We start from the raw sequence: 18,876 nt of genomic DNA on the forward strand, positions 1-18,876 counted from the left end.
AGGCAGAAACTGAACCACAGGAAGTTCCATCTAAACCTGAGAAAAAACTTCTTTACTGGGAGGGTGACAGAGCTCTGCACTGGAAGAGGTTGCCCAGAGAGGTTGTGGAGTCTCCTTCCCTGGAGACTTTCAAAACCTGCCTGGACGTGATCCTGTGCAACGTGCTCCAGATGACCCTGCTTGAGCAGGGGGGTTGGCCTAGATGATCTCCAGAGGTCCCTTCCAACCTCAACTGTTCTGTGATTCTGTGATAACAGATTGTAAGAGGACTGCAGCAGTACAGTCATTTCCTGGAAAAAAGTCAGTCTGCTTTTCTCGACTATCTTTAACTCTCAGCTACAACTCAAGAAGCAACTATAACAGTTAACATAAAACTGACCTACCATCATGAAGACAAAGGAAAATGTTTTACATTTCACTGCCTCGTCTAACCTTTTCAGAATGCTGAGATAAGTCATTTCACTGTTAGACATAAAACAGTTCAAATCACATTTGAAAAGCTTCACTTTCTAGCAGATGACCGCATTCTTAAAAACTTAACTATTCAGCTTTTAAGTTACAGAGACACATAGAAGTAGGAACACTTAAGTGTCTCCAAATAAAACAGATTACCTGACACGCATATTTATAATAAAACCCTCCCCACCCTCAATAAGAATTTCATTAAGAGGACTACTATTTGAAAACACGCTGCCATACAGTTTTGGCTATCATTAAGTCTATAAGTCAGTCCTCAATAATGAGTCTCAAAATAGAAGTGACTTGTACAGAGCTTGCAGTTTCACCTCAAGTCTGTCTCTTGTTCCTTCCAAAATTTTGGACAAAAAAAATTTTGTTGCAGAAAGGAGTAAAGGCTATTTCTTTCAACTGATCACTCAGAGACTCTTCACTATGGATGGCAGTACTTTGGTTTAGCCCTAATCACAGGAAACATATTTGTCTTCCTAGAACATGCCAGAAGGAGACTTCATGTCTTGGTTTCAACAACAGTTGAACTTCAGAATAGTAGAACTATTTGTCAGAAGATCTGTCTACCTGGAGAGCCTGAACAGCTTTCCTACTCCTTCTCGACTAGGCTTTTGCATACTAACTACCAGATTGGGTGTTTCAGAATTACATCTCGTATCAGGAAGATCTTCCATAGGTTCAAGTAAAAGGCTAACATGATTTTTTTTTCTCCTACCTTAATTTCAATTTGAGCATCTCAAGTCAAGTGGTTCCTTTTAAACTACCTTGCCTTTTCAGCATTGTGCTTTATTTCTGAATTGTTTCCACTCTTCTCTTTCACAGTAATAGATCTTTCACACCGAGTTTTTGTCTTCTTCAGTAGCTCTTTAGCCCTTCTCTTCTACACCTGTCTGTTGCTGTCTGTTGAAAAGACTGATTTTTCCTTCTTGTTCCCAAGATGTTTCTAACACTTTCCCAGATGTCCCAAACGTTATCTGTTTGATCAACGGGCTTTAAATCTCCTTTCCACTGAAATGGATTTTTTTTTTTTTTAAAAGACAGGAGATTAAAAAACAGAGATCCTTTATCTTTACATCTTACATCACTAAACTAATCCTAAATGAAAAGGAACAGCTGGGTACATAACTAATTTTTAATTGGCACTTGCCATTGTTCAACTACTGCGGATAGCACTAGGACCAATATGATTAATTTTCCTTTAAGAACCACCACATTACTTGGACAATATGCTAGTAAATATTCTTCCTCTATTCAGAGCACAAAAATCCACCATAAATTCCACTGTGTTTTATTTCAAATTCTCCTCCTTCAGTCTTCTGGATCATCTTCAATTTTTTAATTCTAGTACAAAAACATCTATCCTCAAAAAGGTTGCTTAAACAGGTTAAACCTGCTCTTATTTCTACATAATTTAAGGCCAAATCCCTTCATTTTCTTGAGCAGATAAATGGGTACTCTTCCTGATCAAGATTCTTATATTCTATGTTCTTAGAATATAAGATCCAGACAGGTAAAAATGCATCAACCAGGCTCTTGCTTAGTACTTCATACAAATGACCATTGTTTCAGTTACCAAGTTTTCTAAATGGAAAGCGAGCAATAAATTTAAAAACTTTCATAGTCCTCTCGAACATTTCACTCAAAGATCCCTGAGAACACAGAAGAAAACTCCCTATCCAAATGTCTCCTTCAGAACAGTACACAAAGCTATACAGTCATGGTAAGTTTTTCTTCCTACCCAGTGAAGATGCAGAAGAGAACAAATTTCAAAAGACAATGCAAATACATTCACTTAGTCTTGAGTCTAGCAGTTAGAGCACTCTCCTCTGTCAGGTTCAAATACTCCCTCTTATCACAGTAGGCTAAGAGGCTGAATTCATACTCTGCACTTGCTGGAGCACTCATTGCACAACAGTCCCATGTTTAGGATAGACAGACAACCATTTCTCAGCTACAATTTATCCAAAAGATTGTTCCAGGCTTTCCAAGACTATTCAAGACAGGAACCTGAAACCCAAGAAAACAAGGAATCTTAATGTCTGCTCTGAAGCTAAGCTTCAGGAAAGGGTCAAGTTTAAGATAAATCTTTCGTCATCTGTTAAGTCTGACTATTTTTCTACCCAGTACACCTGTCTTTTGGATAACCGTTCTTAACCTGAGACACCTATTTCTCTCTCTGCATGACTTAAGATCAAGGATTCTACTATAGGCCAGGAATATATTTCCAGTCAGGTGTTCCAGCACTCAGCTTTTAAACTTTACTTACAAATTAGAAACTGCAGCACAGAAAAACTAAAATGGAGATTAATCTCTTCCTTTTTGTCAATCATTTATATTAAAAGTTCATAAATTCAGGAATCATGAGAACTGGAATTGCAAGTTCAGCAAAAACAAAGGGTTGCAGCGGTAATTTTGTGCAATGAGCTATAACACATGATTTTAGATAAAGGCACTCATAGTATACTGGAATTTTTTAGCACAGAAGCTCAGAGACTTAATACAAACTCTTTACAAGAGGAATGTGGATATCACTTCAAATTCCTGTTAAATACACACACAAAACCTGAAGAAAGCAGAAGGAACCCACTTTGCATTTAAGTGTTCTAACATGGCCAGATGTACAAAAACACTTTCCTAATGACATTTCACATATCAAATTTATATATAGCAGATACACCAGAAGAATGCAAATATGAGGGAAAGTTCTAATGGCAAATTAAGCTGAAACTCCTACATCATCCTACAAAAGCTAGGTTTGACAAAGACATCTCTTTGAAAATGAATCATGCAGTGAAATTAAATTCTCACTTAACATTTTTAGAAGAAAGCTTTTTCGATTTTCTGAAGTTTGTTCTGATGACTTTGCAGTCCTCAAAAATGTAGACTTTTTGAATAAAATAGGATCAATGGATGTGTGGCTTGCCTACAGGGGAGTTTTGCAAGCTTATCTGTGCTGGTAAGAGGCATGAGGGATTTATTAAAAACTTCCGAGTTACGCACTAAACCTCCCACTTTAGCACTACAATTGACCCTTTGCTGAGCAAGCACTCACTATCATTGAAGAATCTACTCATGTAATTAGTTCTGGAAGTATGCAGAAAGCTCCTTTTCTATCCCTTCCTCTTCCTTCCTCCTAACAGTTTCAGCAGTACTCTAGAAAGAGAGCACTTAAATACAGTAACGAAAGATGCAGGACACGGGGACTACCGCAAATTGTTAAAAAGATAACAGAAGACACAGAAAAGGCTTGCTTTGCCCATATATTTTCCAGTTTCTTGCTGAAAGCGTTTACATTTTTAAAAATAGTTTTGCTAAGTACTTCTTTTGGAGACTCCATCAGATTCTAAACTGGAGCTGGTACAACTTCATTGTTTTGTGAATTGAAGCCTAACAATTACCTTTAACGGAACTGTCAGTAGCTAGAGAATGTAAACACTGGAATCACTTTAGTCAAGAAACAAGGGAAAGTCTCAGAATGATAGAAATACATTTTAAATGTATGTGCAACTTTTGGCAGGCCAGATTTTTAGATTTTTAGAATGGCAGGGCTTGCATGAGTTCTTCATATTTACTGCATGGATGCAGTGAGTGCACTGACTATAATCAGATTCTTTAATGCAAGAATAAAAATGAAAATTCTGTTCAACATTGGGAAATATCGGGGAAAAAAGTACTGACATTATAGTGAGTGAGAATCAGTACCATAATGCTGACTTAACCGCCACTTAGCCACACAACTATAGCTGGGGGTGGGAGGGGGTAGGCAGAAGGAGTCAATACAACAACATCTTTTTCAAAAGTTTGTAGTATGGACTTGACTTTGGACACAGGGGGTGACAGACTTCCTTGGGGTAGGAAAGTCTGACAAACCTGCACTATTGGCATGTGTTAAATTAAATACAGTGCAAAGAATCATGAAAAACAACTAATGAATGATGACCTTAACATAAGTTCCTGTCACACAAGTTCAAGTACAACTATTCTTGTAATTCTCCTTAGAAAAGAGAGTAATTACCAGTCTGCTATACCAGGCTAATCATACTATTCGGGAGTTTTCGGTGGGAACAGAGTTTAGACATACTTACATTTTTCCTTATTGCTGTTACTGTTATGTAAAAAATCCCCATCGGAGCGCATTGTGGGGAAATCATCTTCATCATCTTCTACCACTAAATTTGAGAGAGAATTTGTATGTCATGAAAGGGAGAAAACCTTTCCCCAAATTCTTTAGTGAGTGAGAGAACAATTAAGAGCACCTTCATGGCTAAGCAGCATTTAAGGAAACTTTTTTCTATAATAAAATCAAAACAGTCTCCAACTCCCTGCATGTATTTCTGAGGCCACTATCAATATTACGGTCAGCCATTAGAAGACTAACATTTGCTCAGTGTCTACATTTAGCTCTCGGTTTCAGGGTAAGAAAAAAAGGTAGCTCAGAGTTATAACTGGATAAGCAAGGAGCCATGATTCATCAGCTATCTGTTCTTCTACAGTAGAGTTTGCCAAAAAAAGTAGAACTGTGCTTATTATCTACTGTCTTCTCACTAGCAAAAGTTCTAGACTGCCAGAGCAAACTCAAGGATGAAGAGAAATGCCTCAGGAGAGCACACAAATATGACAACAAGCTGTGTTCCGAGAAAAACATTCAGAGGAATATAGGCATCCTTTATTAGGTCTACTAGGATCTCAAACAGGTAAAGTTGTTTAATACACTAGCTACAGTCAACATATCTCAGGAGCCTTCGATATGGCAGCAGGTTTGGCCTTATGAAAGAATGGATTGTTCCTAGTGATTAAAACTAACGTCCTATTGGTTTGTCACAATAACGGTAAGAGATGCAACAGTAAACTAACTTGACTTCATCTTACGGGGTTAAGCAGCTATCATTTGATAAAATCAAGTGCTTAGAAGAACACGATTTCAGTAAGGCCGATAGCTACAGTTTATTAACAAAGTAAGTAGATTTTTATGGGAATCCAACTTCAAAAATGAAATCAGTTAACATTGCTCATGCAGAAATATCTATGATTGTCATTCGGCTAAGAAGCAAGTTTAAGATACTCATCTAGCGTATATGGGATCAAACACTATTTCAAGGGCTATTGTTTACTGGGTAAAAAGTTAGATTCTACAGAGAAGAGTTTTTAATTACAGTTTTACCTTTGTCCCTCTGGAGTTCATCTTTGGAAACTGCATCTGCACAAGCATCAAAATACTTCTGTAAAGTATCAACCTGTCTACACAAGATGTCTCTGAAGGTTTCCATTTCTGCAAGTTTCTCACGTAAGCTATGGCCCTTCTGAAAATACAAGAGAAAAGCGCCTTAAATACTTCCATTTAATTTGCAGCAGTTCAATGCCTAAATAAAGAAATAGCTTTTCTACAACCACGAGGACCAAATTCTTCTGATAAACTAAAGCGATGAAACACTGTTAGCATTTAAAAATCATTAACATAAGAAATTGCATACAAGTGATTACAAGTGTATTCGTTTTGCCCACTGGTCTTATTTTTCTCCTGACTGCATCTGCTACTTCAGAGCACTCTACAAAAGCTGACAGATCTTGCATACAACCAGGTTTGTACCAATTTGCCTGAAAATAGTCAGCTCTAGCGTAAGATCTCTGTCAGGTAGACTAATTTTTTCCTCACCTTTCTTCTGTTGCTTCTCTGCTGCTCACTCATCAGAAGTGCAGCCCACCCAAGCTCAAGCGTTAAATATTTATATGCATCAAAACAAAGGAAAATCATCATTTGTCAGGCGTTATTAATCACTTTTCTGAAGTCAAGGAATCAGCATTCTCTTTCAGTCATAAGCCCTGCTATTTGCAGGAGCATGCTAGGAAAAGAGAACTCCTCCTACAAGTTTGATTTTCTTGCCATTGGAAGATGATGCCACAGTTTAAAAGGAACAACTGCACAGAGGCACGTGAAAGCTTCTTTTATCATCTGTCCATCATCACATGTTGAATTACTAACACTTACAGTAAACCAAAGAGCTGGTATTTTATATTTTTATAATTGTGAGCAATTCTTCACATATCTGAAAGTATTTCTTTTCCAGCTACCTAAGTATCTTATTCACACACCAGTACTAAGAAAACATTAGTCACTAACCTTGAACGAAGAGGTGGATGTTGCAGAGTACCCACTTGCTCCAGACACAAGAGACACCATGGATCCATGGCGTCGTAAACTTGACTCTGATCCATAGCCAGATTCAGTCTAAAAAACAAACATACATACGTACATACAGAACTAGAGTGCTAAGGCTTTTATTAGAAGAAGAAATCATGAAAGCAAAATTAATGACATTTCCTCCAAAACCAGCCCAATTGTTTCCTGCCAGGAAGCGGTAGGGGCTTAGTAACCCAAATTTTGCCTGCCAATTTAAGAATATAGCTTATGTTCTGTAAAGTTACTATGAACCTTTATTTTTTGATATCCTAATGAACTAGAAAAAATACTTATCCACAACCAATTATATCTCCCAAAAGAACAAGACAATAAATATTTAAGGGTTCAGAAAAGGCATAAAGTTTGTCCTTTAGGTATCTATAATCCCTACAAAGCAATTTCACACAGCATTCAAAGGAACTACAGCACTCGGCAACTAATCAAAGGATTAGCATTGCTTCAGTTCGAAGACAAACAGCCAGAGTCAATCCTTCCCAGTCATTCAAATGCCGCCACGTTACTGAGGCATTTTAGTTTAGAAGCAGCAAAATAAAGATCATTAAAAAAGCAGATATCATTGACATCTTAAATTCTGCTTTTTCCAGACTTCAGTAACGTTCTTTATATTAGACCTGTTTGAACTGAACAATTTGAATTGTTTTCAAAGGACATATAAACCTACGTAAAGCAAGGTGTGATACTGAAAGCAAGAGGGAGAATATAATAATAGTAACTAATTAAATTACATAGTCATGAAAAACATATCTCATGATTAAAATAGTACGAAAACGTTAATGTCTAACATCATTATGTTTGACAAATTTCTCACAAATGAAACTGCAGAAGCAGATATTGAGGAACTGGAAGAAAAATGTTTCTCTACAGGTTAATATGAGTGGGTCATGCATGGCCAAGAAGGAAAACCCTGAAACAGAACGCAAGAAAACAGGTAGTTGAGAGTAATATCTAAAATACTGTTAACATAAGAGTTTGATCAAGCAGACAGGGACAGCATTACGAAGGACCTTTAACAGGAATAAGATTCTGTAGTAGCAGAGAAGTTTCAAAGGAGCAGGAGGAAGACTGAACGACATGGAACAAGCAAGAACTAGCAATGAAATTCTAGCTGTTGAACTTCTTAAGGAAGAACTGGAAGAAGCATAGGTTTCAGGAGACAGAAAAGTGCTGATAAATTAAGATGCAAATGAACTTGAAGAGCATTAAAAACAAGGAGAAAGGAGAAAAACAGTTGTTTCAAGTGCTGGCTGAAACAGGACTATTTGGACAGTACTGAGACACTCGGGACACAATACTTATGTTCGGCCACAAAGGAGCAGCAGGACAGAAACACAGCTTTGGAGAAACAAAGATAAGACTGAAAAAGAAAACACGAGTCCCAGAGTTGTCCACATAATACCTGAAAGAACATGAGTGAATGAGATTATCCAGTAGAAACAAGGATGAAGGAGCAAAGAGTCAGTTTTTAACTGGTCTGTTTGAAGAACGAGGCAGAAGACAAGAACGTGTTGAGCAAACAATAGTGCTTTAAACACAAATAGCATGAGTAGCAAAAGAAGAGAAGTTGAGAAAAGAACATGATAAAAAAAGTTGTGGTTACATAAAGTCTTGGAAGAAGAGAGCAAAGTGATCAATTTACAAAGCATTTAGGATACATTTTGAGGTTTTGTTTGTTTGTTTTAAAGAAAATTGAACTAGCCATGCCTCAGTTTCATTGCTTATTTCAGCAAAAATTTAGAGAAACTTATCTGAAACAGCAGAAATGGAAACTTAAGTTCATTGACAGCTTAGAGTGAAATGAATGATACAAGACGTAATTTCCTTAAGTCATACTCTTGGAGGTATATGCCACTTAGTATTGTCTGCTACAAATCATGCAGTTAAACCTATTTTAGCTCAGGTTCAAAGAGGAAGAGTTCTAGAAACTATAGAAGTGCAGCAACAGAGGTGCTAAACACTCAGTTTTTCAGAATCTGTATGACTATTCACTTTAGAGCATCGCTTACACATATTGGAACAGAGGTTTTGGTAAAAATCTTCATACTGATATACAGGTGTCTTTTGGAATGTCAGTTCAAGTGTTAAGAAGTACAACTTAGCAATGTATTTGGGATACTGTTTTGAATTGTAATGCATTTGCATTAAAGTGCAGAGACTGTACTTTAATTTACTGTTTTAGGACCTTGAGTATGTAGAAGTTAAATGAGGAAAAGCTTTGGTTACTTCTGAAAATACCTTTTTTGCAAATACTCAAGTAAGGGCTTTCAGATCTCTTTATGGACTTCAAGTCCTTCAAAAGCCTGAAAAATGAAAGCAAAGCATGTACAGGGATAAAAGGATTTTAAAAGGACAATCAAGAACTTTAAGCACATGATCCTGTTATTTCGTTTCAAAAAAGTGTTTGTTGAGCATAAGCATTGGGAGAACGTTTATAAAAGTTTTAAAGTCTCAGAACATCATAAAATATTTCTGCTAGGACTTTCTCTAAATGAAATTCTAAACAAAATCGCACTGTTTTATTGGTATTGTCAGTGTTTACTTAATCATATGCTATAAATATTCAGACGTCACTGAACATGGTGTTACTATAGTCACTTTGAAAGAGCGGAACTCGCTCTGTTTTCTGCTTGAGTTGTGCAAGCTAGAAAGAGAGCAAAATTTTTCATTTCAATAGGATATGACTTCATGAGCAGATGAATTTTAAAATGTAGCCAAGACAACCACGGCACTGAGCATTTTCTCTCTATATAACTCTGAGAGGACAGCAAACGTTTCCCGATTGTGTCCTCCTGCAAGGATACAACGAGCAAGACACAACTATGAAAAAACTAGATCTAAGTTTAATGACAAATAAAGCTTCTGAACGACCATATTTTTGAATATTGGTCATATTCAAGGTCATATCCAAAGAACAGACACAACTTTAATTAGAAATAGAAAGCCTTATGACTTGCATTCTGCATTTCCTCTGTTTCTTCCAATGCTATCCTTATAGTCAATGATAATTTAATTCAGAGAATAAAAACAAAAGTAATCTACCCATATTTAATTTTTCATTTATTTTTTAAGAGCTACCTTTTCAGCAACACACATATTAGATGGTCATTTGTGCTTGCGCTTCCATTAAACAGTTTTTCCATGATTCAAAACAGTGTTTGAAACAGCGACCTATCAGCTTGCAAAACCAATAAAAAGCTGCCACATAAAAAGCATCTAGACAATTTTAACTATTTGTAGCCAAGTAGCAAGCTCAGCAGATTAAACAGCACACAGTAGGAATCTAAAGCATGCGCATTTACAGATCATGTTGATTAAACTCTCTCGCACAGAATTGTGTTTTAACAACCAAAGGGAAGATTAAAAAAAAGAAAGTTAGATCAAGAATCCTTATGGGGAGGGGGAAGCACACAAAAGTATTGCTTTAGATCTGATGCACAGACAGGTCATCCAGCTCACTGCAGGCACACACAAGCAGCTTAATGCAAACAAGAAAAGCATGCATCATGCAAAGCCCACCATTCTACCACCGCAACATCTAAACCAGAGCAGGTCGCTGCTGCGTTTATGTCTTGCAAAGCGGATCATCATTAATTATTCACTGCAGAAATAGTTACACTGAGATGAGGAATATTGTCACAAACTTCTTCCGTTTATAGAATTCTTAGTTTCCCAGGATAAAAATTGGAAAAGCAAGTAGGGTCCATATATGATAGAAGCTAACAGTTCACTGCTTGAAAATAAAATAACTTGCAAGTTGTATCAACCTATAGCATTAAGCACTAATGCTGAATTACCATGCTCATTTATCTAGATGCAGTTCTTTGGAATTCCATGCATATGCGGTAGCCTCAAAGCTACACTCAGAACTGGTACTTGTTAGCACACTGCAACTTCTTCAGCTTCTATACTGCTGCATGAAATCCATTAATCCTTTCAAAATGCTTTTTCATTATGATGGATGAGAGGAAAGAGCCACATGATTCAACACTTCATGTGATTCTTTACTGGAGCAGATGCTGCTGTCAGCAACAAGACAGGACATCAGAAAAGCTGCTTTCAGTAAAATAGCTAGAGTATTCGCAGAAGCATATCGCAGACCTCCATTACAGCTCACACTGATCTGCCAGTTAAGGATTTCCTAAAGTGGGTCAGTAATACTCTGGAGTAAAGCACAGACTCATGGGAAAGCTCCCCCACTTAAAAAAAAAAAAATACTCTCATGTCTTCAAGAATTCTTTTGATTATGTCTCCATTTAATGTCTGTTAAGTGCTTCAATGTACATGTTTGTCCATCAAAACATATTTTCAGTTTGCGTTATAGATTATTTATTATTTTACATAACACACATGCAGCAGGCAGCTCCTCCCTCCCAAGACATACGGCTCACCCTAGGAGGTGCCACAACAGACATTAGGATGCAGCGATTCTAATCACGTTCTCTGCAATAACCGTGTAAAATCCTACTGCTGTCGTTTCACAAGCTAAAAAATTTAAGAGATCAAACCACAATACCTTATGAAAAACAAGACTGTAGGAGAACAAAACAAATAAAAACAAAAAAAGTGAAAAGTGCTGGAAGATACTATGAAAGACTTGGTGGGGACTAAGCAGGAGAGGTCTGTCAAACACCTATGCTCCAAAGGCATTTTTGGACACGCTGCAAAGAACTCTACGCACTTGAAGAAAGAGGGGGTAATGCTGGGATGAGCTAAGAAGGCTGTCTAGGGATGTCTGCAGATAGTAAGCAGAACGCCACAAATACAAGCGGGGCAGTCCAGGATGTAGTTAGACTAAAGTTAGGACAATTAACATGTGCCTGTAGGCCTGCTTTATCAGTTGTTCTAAAGGCTTTGAAATGGAAATTTTAGGTTTCCAGACAGAGGAGGTCATTAATCAGCAGGAAGGCAGAGACAAGAATTTCACAATCCAGGTCACAGCAGTTGGATGATGCTCCCCGCTGCATGCAGCCTTCCCAAGCATGGTGCAGGAGGCTCTTAGAAACCAAAAAGTTAAAAAGGTCCTAACGTGCCCTTTCCTCACAATTGCAAAAACAGGTAAAGAAATGTAGACATATTTTGTTCTCCTACAGTGATAAGCGTTGCAATTTCGCAGGATATAAGTGTACGTACACAGAAGGCAAAATAGGCATTTTGAGTTGAAAAGTACATGTATTAAGACAACAGATAAACAATAGAGACTACAGCAGTGTACCACAGAGATTATCAACTGTTACACTCATCTGTCAAAGTAATACGAGAAGCAAGGAGTTTGAAGATCTTATGCTCCACAGGCTTTTGGTAAGTCACCGTGTGTGGCCTCCACACAACAGGCTTCTTTAATGGTTGAGTCAGAGTGGTGCACTGTTTAATAAGCTCTGGAAACACATACCACTTTCTAATGAAAGGAAGAGGGGCAAGAAGCAGTACCAATACACAAAACACTGCAGAGGAGAACAGAGGTTGACAAAGAGGCACAGCTGCAAGAGGACAGGGAGAAGAGCAAGGTCTGGCTACAAAATGACTAGCAGCCTTCAGTGTTCATTATCCATGTGGTTCACAGCCATGTTTAGTTACATGAATGTATACCACTTCTCTGAGACCTCCCAACGATTAATACGCGCAGGAAGACTGTATTCGCCAAATATGACCCGGCAACTGCAAATCTCTTCATTCAGCATTTTGAACCAGCGCTCTGTGCCAGCCGAACAGGGAGGGACGGGCACTCCACAAAGTTTAGAACAGTCAGCACACAGAGTGCTAAGACATCCAGGAGCCTACAAGAAAGGGTAGGAACAGAATGCCTTTGAAATCCTGCTTCTTAGACTTGGGAACTTCTGTGGAAAAGTGTGATTTACAGAATAAAAGTCTTTCCTGAGCAAAAGTGCCAAAAATCAATGTGACAATATCTACTTACTTTTGCATGCTGACTTAGTAATAAAACTAAGCAGCTTGCATTGATGTTCTAGTCTCAGCTCCCAATATACTGAAATTAATTTTCAATTTGTTTCAAGGCTTTGAAAACCAGAAGTTACCATAGATTTTAAAAGAATAAGTTTATTCAAGTACATACAGCTTAATCTTGGTTTAAGGGTAGTCCATATGCACAACTATACCTTTGAAAACGAGAACAGTTCTGATGGTAATTGGAGGCACTTGCCAAGCAGTTCTCCTTTTTAATAGGCATATTAAATTACATTTAACAGTTAGATTATTCCATCACAGTTAAGTATTTAAATTTAAAAAGGGAATTATGTCAGATGATGCACAAGTACTAGCAGGCAGACGAATCTGGAGCAGGCATGGAAAGCAAGCAGCAACGCACAGCTGAGCACAAGACCCTCCTCCTGCGCACTCGGCCATGAGGCGCCCACTAGGTGGAGGGAAAACCTGCACGATGCTCGGACACAGTCCCCAAAGCAGCAAGGTGTTCTCAGGAATACAAAAATTAATACCGCTTAACAAATACGTTTTCCTAAATTACATTTACAGTCAACATGGGTATTCAAGTAGTGTCTTGTTTCTCCTTCAAAATAACAGAGAAGGAATGATAACCTTGTACTCTTCTTTTTTTTTTTTTGGACTATTTAAAATAATGAAGTATTCGATTTAATGTCATCTCTCTTCAGAAGTGGAAAAACAAATCTATAGTCAGTGTTACGCTGAAGAGTCTTGGACTGGAGATTACCACCAGATTTCAAGAGAGAGGTCATGGTTAAACAGCAAAGCTTTTTCCTCCTTTGCTCAAAGGGTTACTTGTTGCAAATCTCAGTCAGCTTCAATCTTTGAGTTAAGAAGCCTAAATTTTAGTCATTCAGAAGACATGTTCTTACATCAGGCAACTCTAGAATATAAAGCACAGCACCCTGGGTCAGGTGAAGGTAGCATTCTCACCTGCACAGTACCACTACGGCCCAACAGGGAGAAACGTACTACAGAAAGCCTTAGAGCAATGCAGAACTACAGTGATAAGCATACGTCTGGGAAGGCTTATCAATAGGCAGATAAACTACCAACAAAAGAAATGCTTCCAGACAAAAAAAGACGAATACCATTAAGTCTCCTATTCATCTACCTCAATTAATAGCTATCTTGTTGCTGCCACACAGGAACAGATTGCTTTCCCCCCTCTGTTCAATCCTTGCCAGCAGAGTAGAAATCTCTATTAAATGCTTAGTGTACTCCAGCATATGCAATAGGTAGCACTGGAGGCTGAATAAAGTTGGTACTGTCAAGGATGGAAGAGCCCATATAATGTTTGATTTTTTAAGAAAAAATGATCCTACACCTGAAGAACAATTTTGAGAACACGTTATTCATTTTAAATTACAATTTTACAACAGTAATTTGGGAAAAAGGAAAAAGGAGTTTTACATTAAATGCAGTGCTTGTTTTGCACCTCAAATCCCAGCAAACTTAACATACCCTGCTTGGCTATCAAGGCTTATTCCCTAGTCTTCCCATTTTCTTCTTGCTATAGCCTTTGTTTAATCAGCTCTCAAGATCCACTTCACTCAAAGCTCCCCCAAATACCAATGAAGGCTCGTTGCACCCATTAGAGCAGAATTAAACAACAATAGTGTTATATGAAATATGGTACTCCCTGGGTCACATATATTATATTATATGGCACATTATCCAGATTCCTGAAGTCTTCCGGGGTTGCAGTCCTTCTACTTGTCTCAAAATTAACTATGTTTGTCTAGAAAAAGCCCAGTCTGGCTTAAAAATTCTTTCTGCACACGGAACCCTGCTATCAGCAGAAGCTTTAAGCCTGTTTCCAACCATACATCAATATTACAAAATAAAGATTCCACGTCTTAAGCACAAACTAACTAGGCAATAGCCCCGTCAGTAGTAATTTTCTTTTTTTTTCCCCCCCCAAAAGATAGAAAACGATAACGGTGAAGCTCTGAAAGAGTAACTATATAAATAAAAAAGCAGTTTGGCATGATAAGCAAAAAGTTTGAACTATAAGAAGCATCTATAAGATCTTCAGTCAAACACCTAATAAACAATAGAGGTCCCTACATTAAGATAGAATTTTTAAAAAGTGAAATGAAAACATGGACTGGTTTACAAAGACTCATATAACTTAATTCTATAATCCTCAGGTTAGTTTGTGGGACAAAAACAAGTCTAGCATTCTGTTTTCATCATGTTCAAGTGATAAATTAACATCAAGTGTTTAGACATAACACCTAGTTCCAGAAATAGGCAACAATCTGCCTATAGTACAGCTCTCACCTCATAAGGCTCAAGACACTTTACAGACAAGTTTAGCTTATGCTAAGAACTCTGCATGGCTGAGTTGCAAAGAAAGGGCACACCTGCATATCCAAAAAGATGAAAATTCAGATCATCTCCAAAAGGTAGTTGCATTGCCCATCTGAAGCAGAGTATGTTTTCCCATTATGAAATATCACATAATACATTGCATTTTAACAGGTCACAACTGAACAAATTAAGTTTCTACACAGCCTGTATTCCTGCTGGATTATTTATCAATACGTGTAAGTATTAAACGATACGAGTTGATTTAATTAACCCCTCAAGTCGATATACCTTGTGACCACTAGAGGGAAATAGCGAAAAGGAAAACAGGCACGTCCAAAGGTTACTATTGGTCAAAGCCCAAAAGTAACCTTTATCCTGTTTCTGCTCCAGTCTCCCGGCACACAAACCTTTCCTTGGCAGACAATTAAGAACAGAGCCGTTTTACCTTTAGCCTTTATAATTACATTTGAAACACTGCTAAATGAGTATAAAGTTTTCTGTGCTGTATGCAAGAAGTAACAATAACAGCTATCACTGAATGACAATGAATTAGAAGTGGCACACACCATTTTAACAGCAATTAATGAAATTATTCTGAAGTTATGCCTCTGAATTACACAGGTCAAAACAGTGAACTAACAGCATATTAAATTCCCAGTTAAGATTGTCCAAAGTCATTAGCACCAAATTAAGCACAGACAAGTGTTTAGGCATAGGTTTCTTAAAACTTCATTTAACATTTTTAAATAGTTAGACTAATGTAGTTTAACTTGTTAAAGAAAGCAAGCTTTATCTATTTATGACCTACAGAAACTAAACATTTCTATCTCAAGTACCCAAGTCCAAGTAGAAGTCTTTTCCTCAGCCATTAGCCTGCAGCTGTCAAACAGAGCTCATTGTGAAAATAAGTTTTATATACTAGCCAGATTAGCTAGTAGAGAGTATGCATTACATAGGTTCTCACACTAGTTTTCCTTGTAGGCATATACACACTGAGAAGCATCAAGTTCTGGTTAAACCCTTTCAAAACCACAAAAAGTCATGCAAGAGCGGTACAGAGTTATTTAGCTTGAAATATAACTCAGTTCCCCCATTGCAGTAATTTTAAGCAAGCTTATTTAGATAGTTATTTATACAGCTGTTTCATGCAATGCAACTTCCTGAAATCTAGTCTTCGATAATTACAAATGTTATCTTACATTACATACATAGTATCAGTAATATACCAGTAAAAATAAAGCTCAGCTTCATCAGCCAGTACAAAAAAAAAAACAAAAAAAACCACCATACGCTGCCATTACTCATTCATCAACAAGAAACAGGCTGCTTTTATTTGCTGAAAGCTAATACCCTCTGTGCAAGACAATAGGAAAAACAACTTCAAGCACAGCACAGGTCTCTACAATGCACTGACCTACCCTGCCCTTGAAGTTTCAAACCTGGGAACTAGGAAAACGCAGCCACAAGAGGCTGCTTCCAGTACACCGCAGCAAAGCAAACCGGAGGAGTCAGGTTCTAAAACACTCAGGGCTTTCAAGATAAACATTACCTCCTGCACTGGATTGCAATACTGGTGGCTGAAGCATCATTAAGTTGTGCATTAAGCTGTGTGTCACTTTTTTTGTTATTACTGCTTTCCAGAGGGGTAAAATGCTTTGAATCACACGAGAAATGAAGCCAGTGCAGTGCTGGGTACCAAAAATTCTCCCCACAACAGGCTACATAGCATACTACCAATAAAACAAGTAGTTTAGTAGATTTCTGTAACTCAGTCTTCTCTTAACAGCCAAACTGTCTTATTTCATTGCAGCAGCACTGTGTTCGGTATATACCATATAAGCACTTCTGGCAGGAACGTTCGTGCCTTAGCTGCACACTGTGCTGTTAGAAGGCTAAACTACCACAGAGACATACTGCACATGAAAGAAAGCTTGCTTTCTTTAACAAGTCTTCAGAATAAAGTATGTTATAGGTTCCCATACTCTCTACACAGTGATAAAATCCAATCCCACTGCTAATTCCCATAAAGTGCTCTATTCCTGCAGAATTCATCATGAGAAAATCACCCCAGGTGTTAAGAGTTGAGTAACTGCTCCAAGCACCGATGCCATCGTCAGCAGACACTGCACTGAGGGGTAACTCCGCAGGTGAATGGCTATAGTCTGGCGGCTATCTCCTTTGCGCTGCAATACATTAAAAGGAGGCTTCCTGCCATTGCTGAGTGAGCAGGAGAAGCCAGCCTGCTGGCAATCAAGCAAGGTGTTCCCTGCCCATTCTGAACATCAGTGACAACACGCAGACTCTGCTGTCAAACCTTTACGTTCAGACAGGTCTGCATACAGCCTAGCTCATGCACGATAAAGCGTCTGCAGAAACAGAAAACTGAACCTATGGCTTTTTCATGCAAAAGCTACCCCTCAGTCCAGGATAATAAAATAAAATTTGCAGACTGTCCATGCACCATTGGGATCTATGAAGATAAGCCCTCTCTTCAAGCATTTTGCGTACTGATGCACTACACAGATAAATGTGGCTGCTAATAAGCCACCTTTCCAGCCAGTTGAGCTTTGCTTCTAAACACAGCCTCAGGTCACACATTGCAGACTTCCTCTTCATGTGACCAAGCCCAAATCCATAATGGAGCATGGGTTTTACCCTAGGTGCACAGGGAAATACCTGTCCACTCACAGGAATCCTCCAGTAAAAGAGGCAGCCAAGAGCCAAGCAAATTGCCTTGGTGGCTACGGACAACTCTGGCATTGCTGGCAGGGCACTTCATCTATGTTGCTAAAGAAATGAGTCTAGCAACCACAAAGGCTTCTTTCGAACAATTAAAGCCAAAATCAGTAAGTCTCTGAAGACCAATTAGATGCACTCAAATACATTCCCAAATCCTATCTGTTGTTTGATTGCACTACGGGAAGCGTAATTTAATCAGCTGTTACTGTTTATCTTTACACTTTCCTTTTTTACATTTCAAAATGGTAGGCTTACCTAACCGTTAGATTTCTCATCCAACCTACTAATGTCACACCACAATGCATGGAATAGATAGCGTACTTCCAGCTCTCCCCAGTTTAGCGTATCTGGGGACATGTTTAAATAAGAATGGGAATAAGAAGCTGCACTTTAGAACAGTGCGAGAATAAAGCAGAACTCCAAGGAGACTGAATTAAATCACATCCTTTATTTTACAAAGTATGAAAATTTGCAACTTCAAGGCAATAAAATCTCACTATTAAAAAAAGGATCGTTTCAAGACAGGAATGGGGAGTCCTCCTGATGTGAAATAGAAAATACTGACACAAACAAGGAAGCAGGATTTAACTGTTATTAAAAAAAATGTAGTTTTACTGTACAATCATAGACTAACTCAGGCTGCAAGGGGCCTCTAGTCCAACCTCCTGCTCAAGTATGTCCAGTTAGACATCAGTGTACTTGTTCCAGGTCTCCACCTCATGAGAAGGTATTCTTCAGAGAATAATAATTTACTTTTAAAATGAAAATGTTTATTCTGAAATGTAACTGGACACAGGCATAAAAACTACATTGCTCAGTGAAACAGCCTGCATTGTTCATAAGTAATCAAGTGTGTTCAGCTGGAATTGACTGAAAACTTTAGTTGAGGTTTAAACAGTTTCAACTGTACTTATTAATAAAGCTGCAACTTAGAGCAGCTGTTAGAACATGGAACCAAGAACAGCGAAATGGTGCCAAGAGAGACAAAGAACTATTTTTTTCTTTCCTGAAAGGGAAGTCTCAACAGTTTGGCAATGACAGCATTTAGGCTTACTGCAGCATATGCTTATGTAGTAAACTAAAACTGCTGATTCACTAGCTGTCCCCAAAGTCTTCTTTCAGGAAATACACAATGACTAGCAATGAAGGGTGCTTAGCAAATTTAGTAACAGATGACAAGCAACACTGCATGTATTAAG

General features: G+C 38.0%; 1 protein-coding gene across 2 annotated transcripts in view; it reads right to left on the reverse strand.

Moving 5' to 3' along the window:
• LOC138064550 (ceramide transfer protein) overlaps positions 1–18,876 on the reverse strand; it is a 75,581-nt gene that overhangs the window by 24,820 nt on the left and 31,885 nt on the right. For both annotated transcript variants that reach the window (XM_068927649.1, XM_068927648.1), the window contains exons 4-6: positions 6,587–6,694; positions 5,630–5,768; positions 4,554–4,637 (exon numbers count right to left, since the gene is read on the reverse strand). In XM_068927649.1, coding sequence (XP_068783750.1) covers positions 4,554–4,637; positions 5,630–5,768; positions 6,587–6,694 — 331 coding nt within the window. The remainder of the gene's footprint in view (positions 1–4,553; positions 4,638–5,629; positions 5,769–6,586; positions 6,695–18,876) is intronic.

This window comes from Struthio camelus, chromosome Z (genome assembly GCF_040807025.1).
Source record: "Struthio camelus isolate bStrCam1 chromosome Z, bStrCam1.hap1, whole genome shotgun sequence".
In the NCBI taxonomy this organism is placed as follows: Eukaryota; Metazoa; Chordata; class Aves; order Struthioniformes; family Struthionidae; genus Struthio; species Struthio camelus.